General features: G+C 30.9%; 2 protein-coding genes across 8 annotated transcripts; one reads left to right on the forward strand and one right to left on the reverse strand.

Annotated features, from left to right (window-relative positions):
- Positions 1–3,714: 3,714 nt before the first annotated feature.
- LOC102666594 (protein SRC2 homolog) lies at positions 3,715–7,035 on the reverse strand. Of its 6 annotated transcripts, XM_006601895.4 has the most exons (3): positions 6,028–7,035; positions 5,724–5,805; positions 5,121–5,617 (listed from the first exon to the last, which is right to left on the reverse strand). In XM_006601895.4, the coding sequence occupies exon 1, from the start codon at positions 6,977–6,979 to the stop codon at positions 6,080–6,082; it is 900 nt and encodes a 299-aa protein (XP_006601958.2). In that variant the 5' UTR covers positions 6,980–7,035; the 3' UTR covers positions 5,121–5,617; positions 5,724–5,805; positions 6,028–6,079. The 6 variants fall into 6 exon arrangements, with proteins under 6 accessions (XP_006601960.2, XP_040867949.1, XP_006601958.2 ...); XM_006601897.4 differs by lacking the exons at positions 5,121–5,617; positions 5,724–5,805 and adding an exon at positions 3,715–3,982; XM_041012015.1 differs by lacking the exons at positions 5,121–5,617; positions 5,724–5,805 and adding an exon at positions 4,473–4,938.
- Positions 7,036–8,362: 1,327 nt separating this feature from the next.
- On the forward strand, positions 8,363–14,305 carry LOC100775784 (peroxisomal nicotinamide adenine dinucleotide carrier). 2 transcript variants are annotated; one of them, XM_003552456.5, is made up of 11 exons: positions 8,363–8,868; positions 8,987–9,064; positions 9,192–9,266; positions 10,029–10,159; positions 10,488–10,542; positions 11,192–11,302; positions 11,592–11,660; positions 11,727–11,834; positions 11,960–12,028; positions 13,554–13,608; positions 13,835–14,305. In XM_003552456.5, the coding sequence occupies exons 1-11, from the start codon at positions 8,788–8,790 to the stop codon at positions 14,017–14,019; spliced, it is 1,017 nt and encodes a 338-aa protein (XP_003552504.1). In that variant the 5' UTR covers positions 8,363–8,787; the 3' UTR covers positions 14,020–14,305. The 2 variants fall into 2 exon arrangements, with proteins under 2 accessions (XP_003552504.1, XP_006601961.1); XM_006601898.4 differs by lacking the exon at positions 11,960–12,028 and having other exon boundaries at positions 8,477–8,868.
- The last annotated feature ends 5,806 nt before the right edge of the window (positions 14,306–20,111 follow it).

Below are 20,111 nucleotides of genomic sequence, written 5' to 3' on the forward strand. Positions count from 1 at the left end.
TAAAGAGAAAGATTTGACAACATACATACCGAAGTACATTTAATTGTAAAGAGTAAGAAATATATATATATATATATATATATATATATATATATATATATATATATATATATATATGAGAATAGAAATATCTTATATGTTGATTAGCATTTGCAAAATTTACATTAACTTATATAAGAAAAGTTTTTTCTTAGTTTTTCATATGTCTCTTCCTTTAAAGATAATTATGTTTGAAGTACGATCATATATTAAATGCGAGCACCTCTTTCAATGAAGATTTAAACTTTAATTTATCATGTTATGAAAGAATAATCCATGTAACTAGATCAAACTCCGTTAGTATATATATCAATAGTTTAGTTCAAAAAGTATTTTGTATTCCTATAATCTGTTGCGAAAGATCGTAGATTTTATTTATAAAACTAGATATGTTAATCTCAGTTAATGATGGATCACATCACTTATTTATTCACTTTCTTGTATATTTATTAATTTAGATAAAATTAGGATAAGTTACTTCTTTGTTTTAAAATATATATATATATATATATATATATATATATATATATATATATATATAATTTTTTGTTTTTTTAATTATTTTTCTTACTTAAAAGGCATTAGTTAAATTTTAATTTTATTTAATTTTATAATGTTGAATGAAATAAAATTAATAGAATTAGAAGTTAGTATAAAAATATTTAATGTTATTAATAATATTTAATGACTGTTTTAAATCTCGCTCGTATAAAGCTTTAGATGACAAAACTAAGTTAACGTTAGACAAAATATAAGTTATATTTCAGATATTTTTAGTGTTTTTTAATTTATCATAAAAAGGAAAGGATGTAAAAAAAAATCATAAAATGAAATTTTTTATGTCAATAATTAACACTTGTATTCAGTGTCAGACCTTTTTCTTATACATGATAAAATGAAAAGAAAGAAACAAAGAAGACCAAAGAATACATAGCAAAAAGATGCACTAAGAAAATATACCAAAAAAAACAAAATTCTAAGAATAGGTGAAAAGGTCATCCATAATATTTGCTTGATACACTGAGATGATGTCCAGTATTGGGGAAGTCCAACATATGAAGTCGTCCTCCTTAGTCATCTTCTTCTCTAGCTAACTGGTCCCCACAAAAATTATATTAAAAAACACTTAAAACTTTGCATATAAGTTTTAATGGAAAAGAATGTTAGGAACATATTTTTAACTCAGAATATTTATTATTGTGTTTCAATCAATTTTAGTTAATGATAAAAAGTGTCAAAGTAATAGTGTTCTTGGTAATAGTGTTCTTGGTTATGTTTGAAACTCACACCGCACATAAAAAAAACATGATAATTTTGTAGTAACATAGAATTGTTTCACTACTATGAAAAACTTATCGATTTAACCATAGATAATTTCAAATTTTAGATAAAATGAGCACAATAATCCTTTTTTTTAATGCTCACTAATCATATTGAAGTAGGATGATCCAATACTTTTGAACAAAAAACTTAAGCGTAATATTTTAGATATTTTAATTTTTTTTTAATCATAAAATGAAAGTTTTCATCTCAATAGCTAACATTTGTATTCAATATTGGCCTTTTCTTTTATATACATGATTGAAGGAGAAGAAAGAAACAAAGACCAAAGAATACATCACAAAAACAAAATTTTAAGAATGGGAAAAGGACACCCATGACATTTTCTTGGAGCATCGGGGTGGTATTTGATGTTGGATAAATCCATCAAACAAAGTCGACAATGTGTTTGGTTATGCTTCAAACTCATACTAGAAAAAAAAAAACCATGATAATTTCATAGCAATAAAGAGTTGCTTCACTACCATGAAAAATTGATTTGGCTAAATGCACATCATACCAAAGTTACCATAACTAATTTCAAATTTTAAACAAAATGAACACAATAATCATTTTTTTAATGCAAAACAATCATATTGAAGTAGGATGATTAAATTCTTTAGAAAAAACTTAAGTGTAATATTTTAGATATTTTTAATGTTTTTTAATCATAAAATTATATTTTTTTTATCTCAATAATTAATACTTGTATTCAATGTTGACCTTTTCTTTTATATACATGATTGAAAGAAAAAAGAAACAAGACCAAAGAATACATAGCAAAAAACAAAATAACACACTCTATCATATTTTTTAACACATTCAAATTCTCTGATTTTTGATAAATTTTAATTAATAATAATAATTGTCTTACGTGCAAGAGAATGTGTTATTAACATTTTATTTCTTTACCAAATACACTATTTTTTTTCCATTTTCCGTTTAGAATACACTTCTAGAATCAAGCATTCAATCATATGACGATAGCATCTTAACTAGAAATGTCTGTTCAAATTTTTGGATGGACAATGTTTTCCACATCCAAATTTTCCATACATTGAATGAAACACTCATTACAATATGATAACAATTCAAATTACAAAAAGGTGAGGTACTAGCGAAATTGAAAAGATGTCACTTCCTTGACCAAGTATTTTTCCATTTTAAGGTACATTTTAAACAATCATTTGTTTTTTTTTTTCTACAATGTAATAAAGACAAACAATGCTAGCAAACAAAATTTTCATACATTTTCTATTATTAATTAAAATCCAAATAGAATATACATATTAAATAATGTGAGACTTTTGGTGCATAACAAAATTGAGCTCGTCAGGAAGCATCTAGACAGAGTAGATAAAGATCATATGTAGCATACATATTATGGACCCCTCTAATGAATTTTAATCATCTTGATTTGAACAATTCTTTAATTCCAAATTTCCAGCTTGCAATTGTTAGGGATGGTCTGTCTTTCAAAATAACATGTCATTGGGCCCGGTGGGCCCAATGCAAACCTTTCATCAGCTTTTAAAGGGTATTGCTATTGGCACCATGTGGGTACCTTTTCATGATATTCCCAAATTGCCACAATGCTTTAATGGTAGACTAATTTCAAGAATTCATTGTATTTTTAAACAATAAAAATTCCATTACACTTTCAAATTAAAAGTACCTGTTAGAAAATGAGTAAACAATATATATACCAATGGTGTTAAATATTTTTATACTATCACTTAATCAAAAATTGGCATATACATTAATCTTGTTGTCTTTTATAATAATAATTTTAAAATTTATATTTAAATTATTTTTTATTGGTTGACAGTGAAAAAGTTATCATGCCGAAAGTGATCAAAACTATAAAAATTTTCGTTAAGTATAAAAGAAAGGGCTAAAATCACTTCATCTAAACATATTTTTTGTTTTCTTCTAATCAGTCAATGAAACACTGGCCAATAGAACTTGTCAAAAGACTTCACTAAGGTTGAACTAGTAACAATATCGTTTGCAAAAAGCTGTAGATTTAAGTCTTACAGTCATTGTTCGAAAAGGTGGAGGCGTGTGATATTTATTCTCTCCATATTTTTACTTATTTTTAAGAAAAACAAATTTGTAAACTGCCTTATGTGATAGAAATTTTGATTATAAAAAGAAAACATAATATTCACATTTAATCACCATACAGTTCTAGATTCTAGACTCTTATACCTAATGAATTAGAGTGTGTTTGTTTTTCCCTTTCAAATGGGGTGACACAGCCCAACACACTTTCACCAGAGAAGTAAGGAAAATGATGCTTTTGGAAACATAAATTGGATATAAATAAAAATTGAAATCGACAATCCAAACACATACTTAATTGCCTAGAATCTTTATAGGTAGCAACGTGGAATAGAAGGCCAGTTGAAAATCATGTTAAAATAGTCTTGAGTTACACAAAGATTACAATACCTTACAACAAACATCTCCAAATTCTCCAAATTCACCTCTTGTTGAAATAGACAATCCATTTTTCATGTCAAATACCAGTTATCAGAATAAGCCTCTTGCCAAAATATAGCAGAAACAGAATCCATCTAGACTAAGCCTCTTGCCATAATATAGCAGAACCAGAATCCATCTACACCGGATAAATGTATTTGACATGAAAAGTGTTAGTAAGACACTTTCTAGCATACTAATAAAACACACTTTTCTATTAATCAAAATTTATTGTAAATTATAAAATTATAAGACTTGTTAAATAATGAATAAAACCTACACAATTTTATACTTTGAAATAAATTTCAAACAATTATAGAAAATACATTAGAAAGAGTGTTAAATGTGTTAAAATTATGTTAATAACATTTCTCTTCTTTACTTGCAAACCATCATGTGTCGTGCATGACAATGTAGCAATATAGCATGTTTGGTCCTGTGTTCTATCATGATTTACGTCTGGTGCCCAAGTCTAAGGAGAAACAATATAGATAGCTTTTGATTTTTCACGTTTTTACCCGGGTATTGGCGCAGAAACAAACACAGAAAGTAAAGGAGTACAATTGCACGAGAGATTGAAGGATAGTTTCCTCGAGAGGGAGGACAGTAATTTTGACTGAGTAATAATCAAGATTAAAACTTTTTATTTTCACATAATTACTTAAATATTTATGACTTAGTTACTTGAATAATGCACATAACTAGAGTAGGCCAGTCAAGTGACAAAGAGGCCTTCTGATTGACAAGCTAATTCTTTAATTGCTTGTACGTTTCTGCCCTATCTTTACGTAGCTAACCCTTATTGGAAGTGATGATTACAAGTGGCCCTCTGCTAGATCTTGGTGCATAATTGGGAAATATGTCGTTCAGAAAAGGCCAGGCTACTTTGGCACCTTACTCTAGTTGAATTCTCCTTCCATTCCATAGAAGACCAATTTTTAATAACTAATAATTAAACAACTTTCTAAATCAGAAAATTACTTTAAAATGCTGATCTAGACAAAACTCTTCACTTAAAAAAGTCCATCTTTTACTGCAAGTGAGAAACAAAAAAAGAAACTAGTGATCTACAAGCTGTTCACCTGCTGAGATTTTCTGCAGTGCAACTGCATAAAATCAGTAACCAAATACGACAAACTACCTCTGGCAATGGCATATAAAGTAATCAGTAATCATCCCTCACAAAATACCAATTCACAAAAGTAAATCCAATTTGTTATTTTCCACAAACTCCAAAAACGAAAAAAATTGAGCAGAGCCCATAAGAAACAAATATGTAATCAGAAAAATTTACTTACCAAGTTATTATTAATGAAAAGAGCCATATCACATCCATTAAAATAAAAAGATAACCTCACATGTAATCAAAAGGATTGATCCAGTGGCACAAAACAAAAGTGCTCTGTTGCTGGATAATTAGCTGATAATTGCCCTTCTGTCATATTGTGCAATCCAAGATGCAATAAAGCTCCAGTTCTATTAAGTTTCTGTTGTTGACTGAGGTCCAGAAACGACAGAAGCAACTAGGGTGAATTTGTGAAATAAGACATGACAAACTGTTAAAACTTAAAAGCCATCTCATATGATATGACACCCTATATACCATTCAACATAGTACAACATCATAAATTACATTTATACTTCTTTTTTCATTATCTTACTCCATATTTCTAATTTTCCATAAGCTCATTTAGCAACACATTCAAATTACAAAAATCAAAGAAGAGCATATTGCTATCCTTCGCCGGATGACAATGCTTGTAAAACATATGATCTGATCAAATACACAACAAACAAAGCAACATAATTAGACACACCTATACGAATTCAGAAAACCTCAAGGACAGAAGAAAACCACAAATTCACCAATTCGCACTCACTTGAAAGGAAAATAATGCCATATCACTGAGCCAGATTCATGAATGAAAATGCAACATACTACTCGTATCGTATGTCGAAGATCTGAATCAATACAAAAAAGATAACCGTAGCTATCTTAATTAAGGCAAAACCAGCTTTATTTCACTTTAAATAAAGAAGCGCAAGAAGAGTATCAAATCACCACAAGCAGCAAGTAAAACAACACCGATGCATCATTCATCAATCCAACACCAAGTCGAACTATATACATAGACATATATCTATATACTGTAATAACATTAGAGTGAATCCGAATGGAAATACCCTTCGAATTTCAAGCCTTGCGACAACACCAAGCCGGTAGTAAGTGTTCAATTCAATAATCCACTCGGTAATCGCTGTAATTGTCGCGCGCAGCAGCAACATTAGCAGCAGTGACGTCGTTCTCAACCCTCTCCGCGATTTTGTCCTCTTCGTAATTAAGCCCCTCTTCGAGAGCAAGCCCGCCGAGAGCCCCAGCAACAGCGCCAACGGCGAGGCCAGCGCCGAGGCCCATTTTGGGAGCCTTGGGCTTGGAGTCATAAGTGGAGGAGTAATCAAGCGGAGCAGAAGGCCCACTAGACCCAGCGTAACGGTCGAAGAAGGGTCTAGGAGGGGGAGGGGGAGGTGCGCCAGAATAGTAACCGGGGTAGTAACCAGAATAGGAGTCGGTGTAAGAGGTGTAAGGAGAAGGTGGTGGAGAAGGGGAGTGAGAATGGGAATGGGAAGGGGAAGGGGTGTATCCTCTGTAGCAGACGAAATTAGGACTAGGGTTAGGGTTAGGGTTAGGGTTGGGGGAGGCGTAATCGAATTGGGGGCGGCCGAGGAGGCCGAGTTTGAGGTGGATCTTGCCGTGGGGGCGGCCAGAGGGGCGAGAGAGGGGGAACTTGCGGAGGCGCGTGGAGTCGTGGAGGTCGTGGAGGTCTTTGAGGGGGAGGCGGAGGGTGGCGACGAGGGGTTTGGGGGTGTCGGAGGGTTTGGAGTGAAAGATCTCGAGGGTGAGGAAGGAGTCGTGGAGGGGGAGAGGGAGAGGGAGGGCGAAACGCTCGTTCCAGACGGGGGAGGTGTTGCCGGAGTCGTCGGATTTCGTGGCGAGGCGCCGCTCCGGGTCCACCCAGAAAACCACGTAGGGTTTCAGATTGCCGTTCTTCCAGTTCACGTTCTTCAGGTGCTTCGCCGACACGATTGTTAGGTCCAGATCCACGGATTTCGACGGAGGGGGACGCGATGACGTCATCTTTCTCTTCTCTTCTGTGTGCTTGCAACTTTCAGTACGCTGCAAAATGGAGCAGATGATAATTTTGACTAAATATATAATTATTATTGTTTTCCTTACCATCACTGTTATATTATCCACTTGGTTGTTGCTTAGCAACAATAAATATTTATAAATAAAATATTTTTTTTCTAAATTATGTGTATCTTTTATTGGATTAAGAGAAAATTCAAATAGGTAGAATTATTATAGATGATAATAATTTTATTTTAATTAACAACTAATAACAAATTAATGAAAACAAAAAGTAGATGATATTTAGGTAGTTAAGTAAAAAAATAGAATGTAAAAAATGAAAATATATTTTATAAAATAACATAAATGCCTTAAATAGAAAATAAAACATAGTATAATAAGGATATTTATGTGAATATGCAAAAAATGACACCCTTACTTTTGATTTCCATTAAAAAAAAAAAAAAGACGGAGAAACTATAAAACACGAATCAAGCCCACTTTCGAACTACACATGAGAAGGAGACGGGACGGGATGAGTATGTGATTCCTTGTTCTTGTCTCCCAAAACTCATTCCATCCTGATGGGTATATTTTTTGGTTTTTCATTCCTGAAACAGCTATTCAGTATATCTATCTCTTATTTGTATTTGTCCTATAATTTAAAAAACATAAAAAAATAATTAATTTTAAGAAGAAAAAAACAAATAAAATCAAGTATTTGTTGCCTAAAATCCATAAAAGCTGAAATAGCAACCTAAAACACAAAATAAATAGGGTAATCAAGTAAAATAGGAATAATTTAGGTATTAAACATATTGGATATGGTACGGGATGGAATCAGTAAAATAAGAATTTTTTGTTAAAATCGAAGCAGAGACAAAATAATACTTTCTATTTGTCCGAAATACATACATCATAACAAATGAAAAGTCCTACATTTCTTTTTCACTAACTATAATGGATCTTTCATGCTTCATTTGAAAGACAAGAAAGTGAAAGGAAAAAAAAAACACAAATCACAATATATTTTCTTTGTTTGGTTAAATAGAAAGTGAAAGAAAAATAAGATAAATATAAATAGTTGATTTCATGAGACAAAAATTTAAACTTTTATTTCCTTTAATTTTCTCTTCAATTTAAATTTTAATTTATTTTTATTTTTTTTTGTCTCTACCAAACGTATTGTATTTTAGCTATATGATGATGGTTTATCATTGAGAAAAACACCAATTTAGTGCTTGTAATTTAAAAGTGATGTTATACTAGTTACTAGTAAATGAAATAAGTGTGATAGAAATTGCGTTTTGAGAATCACGTTAGTCCAGAAAAATATAAAAGATTAAACAGTCCTAAACTAATAAAAAAGAAATGGCCCGTGAATCGCACGGGTTGGAGTTGGACTTTATACTATGTATAGTCTTGGTACACATCCCAAGAAGAGGCAGTAGATAATACTCCATAGTTCATCTTCCAGCCTAACAAGTTAAGCAGAGCCAAGGGTAGAATGGTCTGTGCATATTTCATAAATTTTACATTTTTCTTTCCCCAAACGCAACAACCAAAGTGAAGCCACCTTGTTGAGTTGAGAGTCGTGTCGTGGGGGTACAATACATTATACATCGCACTCACTCTCATTGATTGATACTAATCCAAGACCATATTTAATTTGCCAACCGCGCCAGATCGCCATTACTACAACAACATAGACTAGTGCGGTGCATTCCCTCGTTTACCATGCTTTCCTAAGAGAAAGAGAAAAGTAAAACCCCTCACTACTGATAGATTTTCATTCCTCCGAGGAAAAAAAAAACATGTCGGATGCTTTGATCAATGGATTGGCCGGAGCTGGAGGAGGGATCATTGCTCAGCTCATCACATACCCACTTCAAACTGTACGAATATGGTTTCAAAAAATTATTCTTTTTGCCTTTTCTTTGAAATTTTTTCAACTGGGTCTTTGTTTAAGGTGCCAGAGAGGCAGGGATTGAATTTTTCTGATGTGATCTGCAGGTAAACACTCGCCAACAAACCGAGCGTGATCCGAAGAAAGACACGAGGAGTCAAGGGGCCCTCGAACGAATGTGCCAGGTTTCTGTTTTTTTTAACGAGGATTACTTGATTGTTTAGCTGAATTAATTGTATATTTCGTTCGTTTGTTGTGGTTATGGAAAGAGAGAAAGTGGTTGTTGATTTTGTTTATGGGAAAATATTGTAGGTTGTAAAAGAAGAGGGGTGGGAACGGTTGTATGGAGGCTTGATGCCATCGGTAGTGGGTACAGCTGCGTCTCAGGTGAGCTCATCTTATTTTGTGTAGCTGACACTCCTTGTTCATTTTATTATTAAACATCCTGTCGTGATTGCTTTGTTTCTTGATGTGTTTCATTTGATTTGTTGAATTAGTGGGAAAACTAAAATGTAGGAATGCCAGTAGAGGATTTCAGAGGATATACTTGTGTAGTTATTATTCTCCAGACTTGCTCCCCATATTATTGTCAAGAGGAGTGCTAGCAATACACTCTCTACTATTGTTTAAAATTTATGCAAAACTGCAAAATACAGAGATTCATTAAATAAAACGTAAACTTTTGTAATTTCCAATAAATTCAACCCATATGAAAGAGTGTGTTGTTAGCATTTCTCTATTGTCAAAGACTCAGTTTAATTGTTTAGAGGCTTGATAATATAGACAAGGAAAAACTAATTACTTCTTCAACTATCTGACATGATTATTGACTAATAGACTTCATGCATGTTTGTTTTAGATTTTGGTATACTTGATTTTGATAAAATTAATTTTAAACCATTGTAAGTGATTGAGATGTGTGTCCAAATTAATCTCAGCCATAAATTTTACATTGAAACATGAGCCACTGCATGGGAAATTGATTATTGTTGTAAACCAAATGGGCCCATTGATGTTGATGGTCTCTAGTGTAGCTTGTTATCTTTGAAAATGGATGGAAGTTTTTCAACTAGCCTTGGTTCCTGCATGATATACTCAATGGTAACCTGTTTGTTCAATGTTTTAATATCTCTCAATTTTATGGCACAGGGAGTTTACTATTATTTCTATCAAATATTCAGGAACAAAGCTGAAGCAGCTGCACTACAACAAAAGAAAATGGGCGTTGGTGATGGATCAGTTGGGATGCTCTCCTCTCTTGTTGTTGCTGCTTTATCTGGGTAGTTTACTTTGTCTTGGTGTACAAGCCCATGTGGTTCTAGTCTGTTATTGCCCCAGAAAAAATAAGATCTTGAATAGAAGTTTTTCTTACAGCTATGGCAGTTATTTTGCCATATTAACATCATACATGTGGTTGTAAAGGTTCTATTTCTATATTTCTCAAATTTGTCTTTGTAAAAGAACTGCTGAATTGACCTTCGTATAATAAAAGCATAAGCTGTTAACTGCCGATCATGTTGGTAGAAACTACCGATTATGTTATGTGTCACTGTCTCAGTACTCATGTATAGTGGTATGACTCAAATTGACTGAGAAATCTTTTTGTAGGTGTGTTAACGTGCTCTTGACAAATCCCATATGGGTAGTTGTTACGCGTATGCAGGTAATTTGGCTAGTTGTTATTCATCACTTGTGTCTCTCTTTCTTTCTACTTTCCTTCCTCTCACCACTTATCCTAACCCTTGTTTTGTCTTGTTTCTTGTATATATTAAACATTATAGCGAGAATAAGTAATACGAATTAGCTTATGGGAAAACTTCCATTTCTCCTGATTTGATTTTTGTGTCTGATTATTTAGAATAAAGAAATTATTAAGACTATTCTGAGCATTTTTATTTCCTTTCCTATAAGCTAAAGCATTTTCAAAAGTATTTGAACTTTGTGAGTAGATAAACATGGAAGGGAAGTGATGATGGCTTTGAATGCTTGTTTGGACTTCACAAAATTTAGAGCTTTCATGGATTTGGGAACTGTTTGGGACCTGTGAATTAGACACAAAAACTTATTTTGCTGGTTTAAGTTGTTTCAGTGTAGAATATATGATGCATGATCTGCCATTGATTTTGTTTTACTAATTGTGTTTCTTAAAGTTATCAAAATTGTGTTCTCTAATAATTTAGAATAATAAAATAATAAATGATAAACAAAATCTGTCTGCCTGTCTCTCCTTTGCTTTTCTTCTGCCTGACTCAGCTAGTAAGTCTTAGATTCTGATTTTGCTATTTTATGTCATAAAACTATTTTCTGTGCAGACACATAGAAAAGAGTCGAACAGAACTCCAGCTGATCAGGGTTTGTTTGTTGCCACTGAGCAGCCAATTCTTTCTGCAGTTGAGCCTCTTCCTTATGGAACTAGTCATGTGGTAAGTAAAGTCTATATTGGGGATCTTGAGTAATTTAGAGAAGATGCACTAGCTTGACTATTCTGATATGATAAAATGTTTGGAGAACTGATCTTATGGTCTTGATTACTATACTGGGTTTTTATATTCCTGTTAGAATAGATTGTCTGAAAACATTCCAACTAATTGATTGATGATTTATGATTATCATGATTTTTCCTCTTCTAAAATGTACTAATCCTGATAATGTTTACTTTTCAAACCCTCTAGTTTCCTTTTGTTTGTGTAATATTTGAATATAATTTTACAGATTCAAGAAATCTACGGTGAAGCTGGAATTTGGGGTTTCTGGAAAGGTGTATTACCAACATTAATCATGGTATGTTGGAAGTGAATCTCTTTCATGCCTGAGGGAGTATTACTAATTGCTTGTTCCTTAACTCAGGTAAGCAATCCTTCCATACAGTTCATGCTGTATGAAGCCATGTTGGCAAAGTTAAGAAAAAGACGTGCTTGGAGTAAGAAGGGTAGCAACGGGGTAACTGCTTTAGAGGTATTATGCCAATTCGCTAATCTACATAAAATCTCTTTTGACTGATGCCCTATTTATATGTTTTCTCTGATATTGCCTTTAATTGTTTACTACATTTTCCTATTAATATTTCCTTACGATACTAGATATTTCTTATTGGAGCTTTAGCTAAGCTTGGAGCTACTGTTGTAACTTATCCGATCCTAGTTGTGAAGGTATATCATACTAGTTTAATCTCCTGGTTCTGAAGATATATGATATAGTAGTGTGTTTGGTTATAAGTTGAAAACTTGGAATGAACTAAACTTATGTTTAACATGACGTAGATATTTGCTTCTCCATTTCATACTCTGGAAATTGTGAACTTTAGTTTGCATTGTTGGACACATATCCAAGCATGCTTATATTAGCTTTCTTAAGATGTTGGTTTTATTGGCTAAATGGGTACCAGCTAATAAGAAAAATAATAATATACTGCAGAGCTGAAGAATAACAGTAAAAACTACCATTAAAAATGTGCATTTCTTGTTAGGTGACGATGCCAAGGGACGGAACCAAGAAAATTTATTAAGAGGGGTGAAAATTTAATACATAATAAATCAGGAACTTAAAGTAGAAATGTTTTTATTGAGAGGCGAAAAGTTGTGTTGGCCATGATCATTTTTGCACTCTTCTATGATTTCCACTCTAAATTTTTACTATTAATCATTGTTCAAAATAGTTTAATAAAAAAAGTAAATATCCTTATATCTTATTAAAGTAAATGTAATAATAAATAAAAATAATTGATTTCTATCTTTTCAAAAGGTCATTCATCAAGTTTACAACAAACTTATGAATTTTTTAAGTTTGTGACTTAGAAGTAGATATTTATTAAAACCATTGAATTTTTCTTCTTCAAAAAAGAAGAAAGAATTACCTTCTCTTTCCAAAGATAAGTGTCACGTTTTGAAAATCCAAAAGGAGAAAAAGTACATATATTTAGAACGTTGGGTAAATCAGGGGGGCGACTGCCCCCGTACCAATAAGCGTGATTCTGTCCCTGATGATGCCTATCAAACAAAAACATAGAAATGCATTGCTAACATTACATGTGGAAGATAAAGAAGAAAAATTCTGAGCTGGTCATTGCCTATTTTATATTATGCTGTACAAGAAAACAAAAAAGAGCAAGGATCAATTTGAAGATTTGAAAAGAAATTTGGGATCATAAAACGGTGTAATATAGCATATGTTTGACTTTGGTATTTTTCTAGGACCTTGGGGGCAATATGGTATTGTACCAGTTAGAATCTTTTAAGCTGAGAGCAACGAATGCTAGTTTAATGGCTCTGAAGAGTGGAATAACTTGGAGATCTGATTCTATATTTGTTTGTTACATTATATGAAGCTTTAAATGCAGAATCATTTATGTTTATGATTTGCATATCTAGTAATGATGAACTTCAGGTGGTTTAATATGTTTGGCATTGTAATAATCTGCCACCAAAAAATTTTAAATTTAATTTAGATATTAGGCAATTTTATCATTCACATTATTCTATTCACTAGTTTTAAATATGGTAGATGATTTATTTATAATGAATGTCCTATTTTTAAAATTGTTGTGTTGGCATGTTTTTTATCTGTGTTACATTGATGTCTATAATTCACTAAATGCAATGAATGGGAAGGACTGGAAAAATTATCTGTGTCAAAAATGCTTTTCTCAATTTCTTACTTGTTATGTTGTTCTCACAGGCAAGGCTCCAAGCTAGACAGGATAAAACTGGAGACAGGAGACACCATTACAAAGGTTTAAGTTATGATGCTATTTTGTTATACCTTGTTTATCAAGAGGTTATCATTGTTGAATTTTACACGTGATTATTAAAATTGCCCTTGTTCACCCTGGTGATATGTGCATCTGTTTGTTGCTTTCTCGCATCCACCACTTAATAGTAAACTAAGTTTGAAGTTTTAGAAATTTTACTCTATTCTTCCTTTCCTCTCTAAAGTTGCACAATTTTCTTTAAATTCAGGTACATGGGATGCTATTATTAAAATGATCCGCTATGAGGGGTTTAATGGGTTTTACAAAGGCATGGGCACAAAAATCGTACAAAGTGTGCTGGCTGCTGCTGTTTTGTTCATGATGAAGGAAGAATTAGTTAGGGGGGTTCGTTTCTTGCTTGCCAAGGATGCTGTAAAGCCAAAGAATCTGTGATTGGAGGCCACTAGCTTGATCAAGATTTCATGTACCATCTTCAGTTAGCAAATTAGTTCAAATGGTAGGGGAATTAGAGTGATTCAAACAACATATTGAAATATGGCTTTAACTGTATCTTGATTATTTTCATCAGGTTAGTTTCCATAGAGGAAATTCATGCCAAAAATTACACACTGGGTTCATTGGTTTGTTTCATGAACAAGACAGGGTTGTAGATTTGAAGTATGCTGCTGAAACAAATATTCTTTTTACGAACGAATATCACTATCTGATTTCATTGGCAGCTAAAGATTTAGATCAAAATTTAATTCACGAATATCACTTTCATGTTGCTTAATCCATTTTGCATGTACTGAATGAAAATTCCCACGTTTCCATCTTTAAGGCCCAGATGATTCCCACCCATAGAAGAAGTTCTGTGGACCCATTTTATAAACTGAGATAGATCAGGGGTGTTAGGATTAATTCACTTTTGCTTAATTTTTTTAAAAGCTTCTTTTGAAAATATTTTATTTCTTAAACAAAAAAGAAAAACGTTGCCAAAGATAAAGGATCTGTCCTTTACCATCCTGTTTAAGCAAAATGTGAAATAGGAATGAGTGAATATAATTTTTTGTTTATATATTGTCTGTTTTTCCATGAAAACGTAGGGCTAAGATAAAGTAAGATGGCATTCGGTGAAAAATACCCTTGATCCGTTTAAAAAACAAAAAAGAAACTGTTTACCAGCCGGACTAGATCCGGTATCGTGGGGGTCCAGTTAAGGTGAAGGACCGAAAATGCATTTGATCCGGTTCGGCTTGAAATAATTTAGTTAGATTTGGTCAAATCCAGTGACCCAGACTGAGTTGTTCCGATTTAATCCGATCAGTTTTTTTTTTCTATTTCTATACTATATTTAATTGTTAATAATTAATATTAAATACCATATAATATGATTTTGTAATATTTTGTTATATCTTGATAACAATATATAATAATTAATTATTATGATATTGATCATGATATGATTCAATATTTATGTACATCTTCAACAGATTTGTTTATGGTCATTTAATAACTTTTGTATTTAGTCCTAAAAAATAAAAATTTTCTTAGTAGTTTAATGATAATATCCAACAAAATAATAGTAATTTATAGTAATAAGCAACTATGTAATATTTTATAGTTTGACATGATAATAAATTTAATTTTGAAAAATAAAAATATGAATTGATCACATTATGTTTTATATATATACTGGATTAATAAGTAACCCATTGATTGGATCTGTGACTTAATGTCTCAATCAGGTTGATGATTCGATCAATTTTCATAACACTGGTTTGACTTTTACTTTAAAATTTGATTGTTAACCTATTAATTCTTTTTTTTCTTTTAAAGATAACCTAACCTATTAATTCTTAAAAATATAAAAACTCCTTTTCTCATGCTTAAGCATCACAAATATTAGATTTATGACAATACTCACCTATTGGGACAAGTTGGATTCGAGGGATAGGCATAGATTTTCTTGGCTGGTTGTGATGAGGAGTTGTGGGTGACAATGATTGATTGTTATGGTTTTTGATTGTGGTTAACTAGAGGTGCTCTTTCTGGAATGAGTTTGATATAGTTAAAGGGTGATAGTGTTGGTTATTGAATGACAACCTCCGTAGTGGGTGACAAGTTAATAGTAGTAATTGTTTGCGGAGCTAGTAGTAGTAGGAGGAGTTTCTATTTAAAAATCTTATTTTCTTTTTTTTATATATATATTTTTTTATAAATCGAATTTAGTGAATTGTCTTTTACTTAAAACTTAGCTAAAATATCAAAATTCACTCAGAATTAAAAAAATTTAAAACTTCCAACTTAAAACCCTAATTTCACCTTTTACAAATTTGTTAAGTTTTTCGTAATTTTTTAAAACTTTTAAAATTATTTTATTTATTGGTTTCATTATAAACCTCCACATCTTTAGATAAACAAAAGAATTTGATATTTTTAATAAAAATTAACAAGAAATAAATTCACTTAATTTTAAAAATAAGGAAACCATATATAACAAAATAAAAATAAGGAAACTCAATTAACTTTGAATTTTTTTTAAAAAAAAATAATAGAATGGTATACAATATAATTTAAACAAACTACATGTGTAATTAATCAAAGGAAATTTGCACTTGTGTGTGCCATTAGCACCATAAAGAAATACACAGAATGAGAAGAACACGTCTTATCTAGAGCTTCTTCAGTTCTACTTGCAAATAGATGCCAACCACCAAGAAAAGAACCAAGAGCTACATGACAGATAAAAAAAATCTAATTAATATGGTCGAGCTTTTCTCATGATCTGTCAAGAGCAACTTGCCCTTATTTAAATTACAAGGATTTTTCGACCGAAAAAAAAATCCAGATTTGGACTTGAAACAATTAATAAATAATAATCCCAAAAATTTAGCCTCCAAAGGATCTTCCTGACAAGCCGCTGGGTTCTGTTCTCTAGTGGACCCTGGGATGCAACTGCAGCAACTAAAGATTATACTTTAAATTAGAATCTAAAAGAAAAAAATTGTTTATATAAAGTGGATTTTAAAATGTCAAAAGATGACTTAGAAATGCCTCTTGGACAAGAAATATATTCTCCATTATTGATTGATATGCACAGTTTTAATTCATTAAAGATAAAGTACGATCTACTGGTGGTGATAGATCCTTCTCTGGGGCAAAATTTCAATGGTTACAGCCCCCATATTAATTTTTTGAGTTCATAAAATAATCGTTCAATTAGGTGTGACGGGTTAAGTTGCATTATTGCCAAGCACGGCGGCATGCTTCTTAAAGTTGAAGGAAACTTGACGTGCTTTTCAATTAACAGTATCACCTTCTAGATGATTATAGCTTTACAATTTAGCCGTGACGCATTCACAGAGTGGCTTAAAAATTCTCTTATATGAGGGTTAAAATTTTCAATTCATGCATCTGAAGTCTGCGTAATGACTACTATATAAAAATCAATATTTGCAACTATCTTTTCTTTTTTCCATTATATATTATTCTTTCCATCTAAGCATGAAAAAAAAATTCAAAAGTTTGTTTTGTTTCTTCTTTTACAAAGAGAGGATTACATCACATATTTAAAACATATATATATATATATATGATCATAACAAAATCAAAATTAAGGTTAGATTTACAATCACTATTGGTTGAAGCTAGGTCATGTATATAATAATAACCAGCCGTATGGTTGAGTATGCTTTAGTTGAAATTGGTCATTTCTTTAACAACTTAATTACTATGTATTATTTTTTTTTATATAATTACTACTTATTAAATTTAATACTTATATTTATCAGAATTTGAACACGTTATATTATTAATTATTTTAATTTAGTTAATAAAAAAATTATATAACAACAAATAATAATTCATTAATACATTTTTAAAACATTGCTCTCACGTATGCAAGCCAATTAGATCCAATAGAAATTAAATTTGTTTAGATCATTAAAAAAAAAAAGGTAAGGAAAGCAGTTGGTCTTGATATTTAGGGGGGGTAAAATAGTATAAATATATTAGACACTTTGTGCTCAGTCATAGCTTCAATTAAAAAAGAAAAAAAAAATCCAGCACGTTGACGAGAGTGAGTGTCCACTAATAACTAATTAATTACGACCTACTTCAGTCATTCTTCATTTATTTTTTTTTTTTATTGTTGGTTCATTCTTCATCTTTATTCAGTTTCATTTTTAAAAATATGCAGCAATATTTTATTTTTTTTACACAAATACGGGGCAATAATAATGACAAATCTTGCGTGGCAGTTTAGCACTACACCTCTGCTTGAGTATTACTCTTCCCTTTAGGGAGTTAGTTAAATTTACTCTTACATTTTTTTTAGGTTACAATTATATCTGCTTTGTTGAGAAAAGAGACTGGGCATATTTATTTATGTAATAAGGCTGATACTTAATTGCCTTCCATAATGGGCAGAGGGCTCAGCAAGATTCGACCTAATCACTAACATGACATTTTATAGCTCTGAAACGAAATAATATAAAAGCTCCTAATATATAAATATTAAAATGATATATTGTTATTTATCTTTCTTTTATTCATATATGTTTCATTACATTTTAATAAACCTTAACAAATTATCAAAGTTTCAGACTAGATAAGAATAAAGATAAACTTATCTTAACTTGTCTCATGCTCACCCCTAATAGGTAGTTGATAGATATGCTTGGTGACGATGTAGTAATACTCTTAATCCAATGCATATCAGTACGTAAATCTTCTTTTCTTATTAACACTATAACGTCACATTAAAATATATTTCATCCGAACTCAAATATAAGTAAACTAATAAATTTTTGTGCCAATTAAGAACTTAATTAATATCATTTAATTTTATTAATCATATTAAAAAATATTTGCCAATTGATTGTTGTATAATTTTTTTTGAATCGTATCAATTCTGTAAAATGGTTTCTGCGCATATATTTTTTAAGTTGGTATTTCAAAAACAAAGTAATGCTACCAGATTAGTGCTGCTAGATAAGGTTTGAATCAATGCCAAGAATATAGTTTGGCTAATAAAAGTGAATAATAAACTAATTTCAATTGACTAAAAACTGTCAAATTGTCGACAATTTCAAACTTTTTATTTTTAATAGCAAATAAAAACGTATTTTTTTTTTTTGAAATTAGGACGTAAAATAATGAGTACAAAAATGGTAAAAAAATTATGAAATTCAAAATCTTGTTTTGATGAAGATTAAAAAATATTATGAGAAATATTATCTAGTGTTATCATATAAGATTTAGATCAATTAGTTTAATTAGATATAGCAAATTATGTCACATTACACATTAATTAGTGTTAAATTTTTTTGAGTAAACTTTAGGTTTTAGATTATCTAAATTAAGTGACCGAGATTTGATATAAGTCTAATAACTTACACATATGGTGTAAATAACTCATACTCTCTATATATATAATATTAGCATTTTGTGTGTGTGTGAAGGAAGGCTAAATGTCCCAAAAGAAAATTACAATTGAATCTTACAAGGTATAGATAATCCCATTGTCTCTCTAAGTAACAAGTGAGAACATGCAATAATAAAATGCAATAATAAACTATGCAAATGGACTAATAAAGATACACAGATAATTTGCTAACAACATTTATCTTTCGATAAGTAAGTGAGATTTTAACTCTTAGCAAGTCAGGTTTTGACTGAATCTATCCCAAATTTCAACTAATATATATCTTCTAACAAACATGAGAACATGCAACCTAAACTATGTAAATAAACTAATAAGAGTATATAATCTACAACAACATTTGCCTCCCGATATGCATGTCAGATTTTAACTCTTGATAAGTCAAATTTTGATGGAATTCATTCTCAATTCAAACTAATACCTTTTAACAAACACAATAATATTTATATAATATCATAAATTATTTAATATGAAATTTGCCTCCCAATAAGCACGAGAGATTTTAACCTTTAACAAGTCAGGTTTTGACTGTATCCATTCTTAATTAATTTAAACTAATACAGTATATTCTAACAAACACAATAATATTATATAATATCATAATTTATTTATAAAAAAATCTGGAGCAACTTTCGCTTGTTATTTTTAAAATTTTACATTTTAAATTAATTTAATATTTTAGTTAATATAGGTTATAAAAAAAATAATATTATTTCCACAACAATTTTTTTATCGCATCATTTATCGATCTCATCCCACTCTTGCCTTTCTTCTCTCTATAACTCTTTTTCTTAATTATGAAAAATGTCATCTCCAAAACATCCCAAGGTTAAAGATCAACTCACATTCATATGAAATTTAGGTGAGATCAAGACTATTTATTTCGTTGGAGAATAGAAGGAAAATAATTAGCGACAAATAGAAAATAATGTATCTCTGAGTTATTTTATTGTTTGGGTGGCTTCCTTTTTAGATACTTGGGTGTTCCCCTTTTATCATCTAGATTAAATGTATGTTACTATGCTCCCTTGCTTTCCAAGATTACTGACCTGATTCAAGGATGGATTATCTTATGCAGGTAAGCTAGAGTTGATCAGAG

Source organism: Glycine max, chromosome 18 (assembly GCF_000004515.6).
Source record: "Glycine max cultivar Williams 82 chromosome 18, Glycine_max_v4.0, whole genome shotgun sequence".
NCBI lineage: Eukaryota > Viridiplantae > Streptophyta > Magnoliopsida > Fabales > Fabaceae > Glycine > Glycine max.

What these genes read in the sequence shown, in the direction of transcription:
- LOC102666594 (XM_006601897.4), bottom strand. Translation starts at nt 6,979, where the DNA reads ATGACGTCATCGCGTCCCCCTCCGTCGAAATCCGTGGATCTGGACCTA.
- LOC100775784 (XM_003552456.5), top strand. Translation starts at nt 8,788, where the DNA reads ATGTCGGATGCTTTGATCAATGGATTGGCCGGAGCTGGAGGAGGGATC. An exon ending in CCCTCGAACGAATGTGCCAG is followed by an intron (nt 9,065 to 9,191) that starts GTTTCTGTTTTT and finishes AAAATATTGTAG; the next exon opens with GTTGTAAAAGAAGAGGGGTG. An exon ending in TATTACCAACATTAATCATG is followed by an intron (nt 11,661 to 11,726) that starts GTATGTTGGAAG and finishes TCCTTAACTCAG; the next exon opens with GTAAGCAATCCTTCCATACA.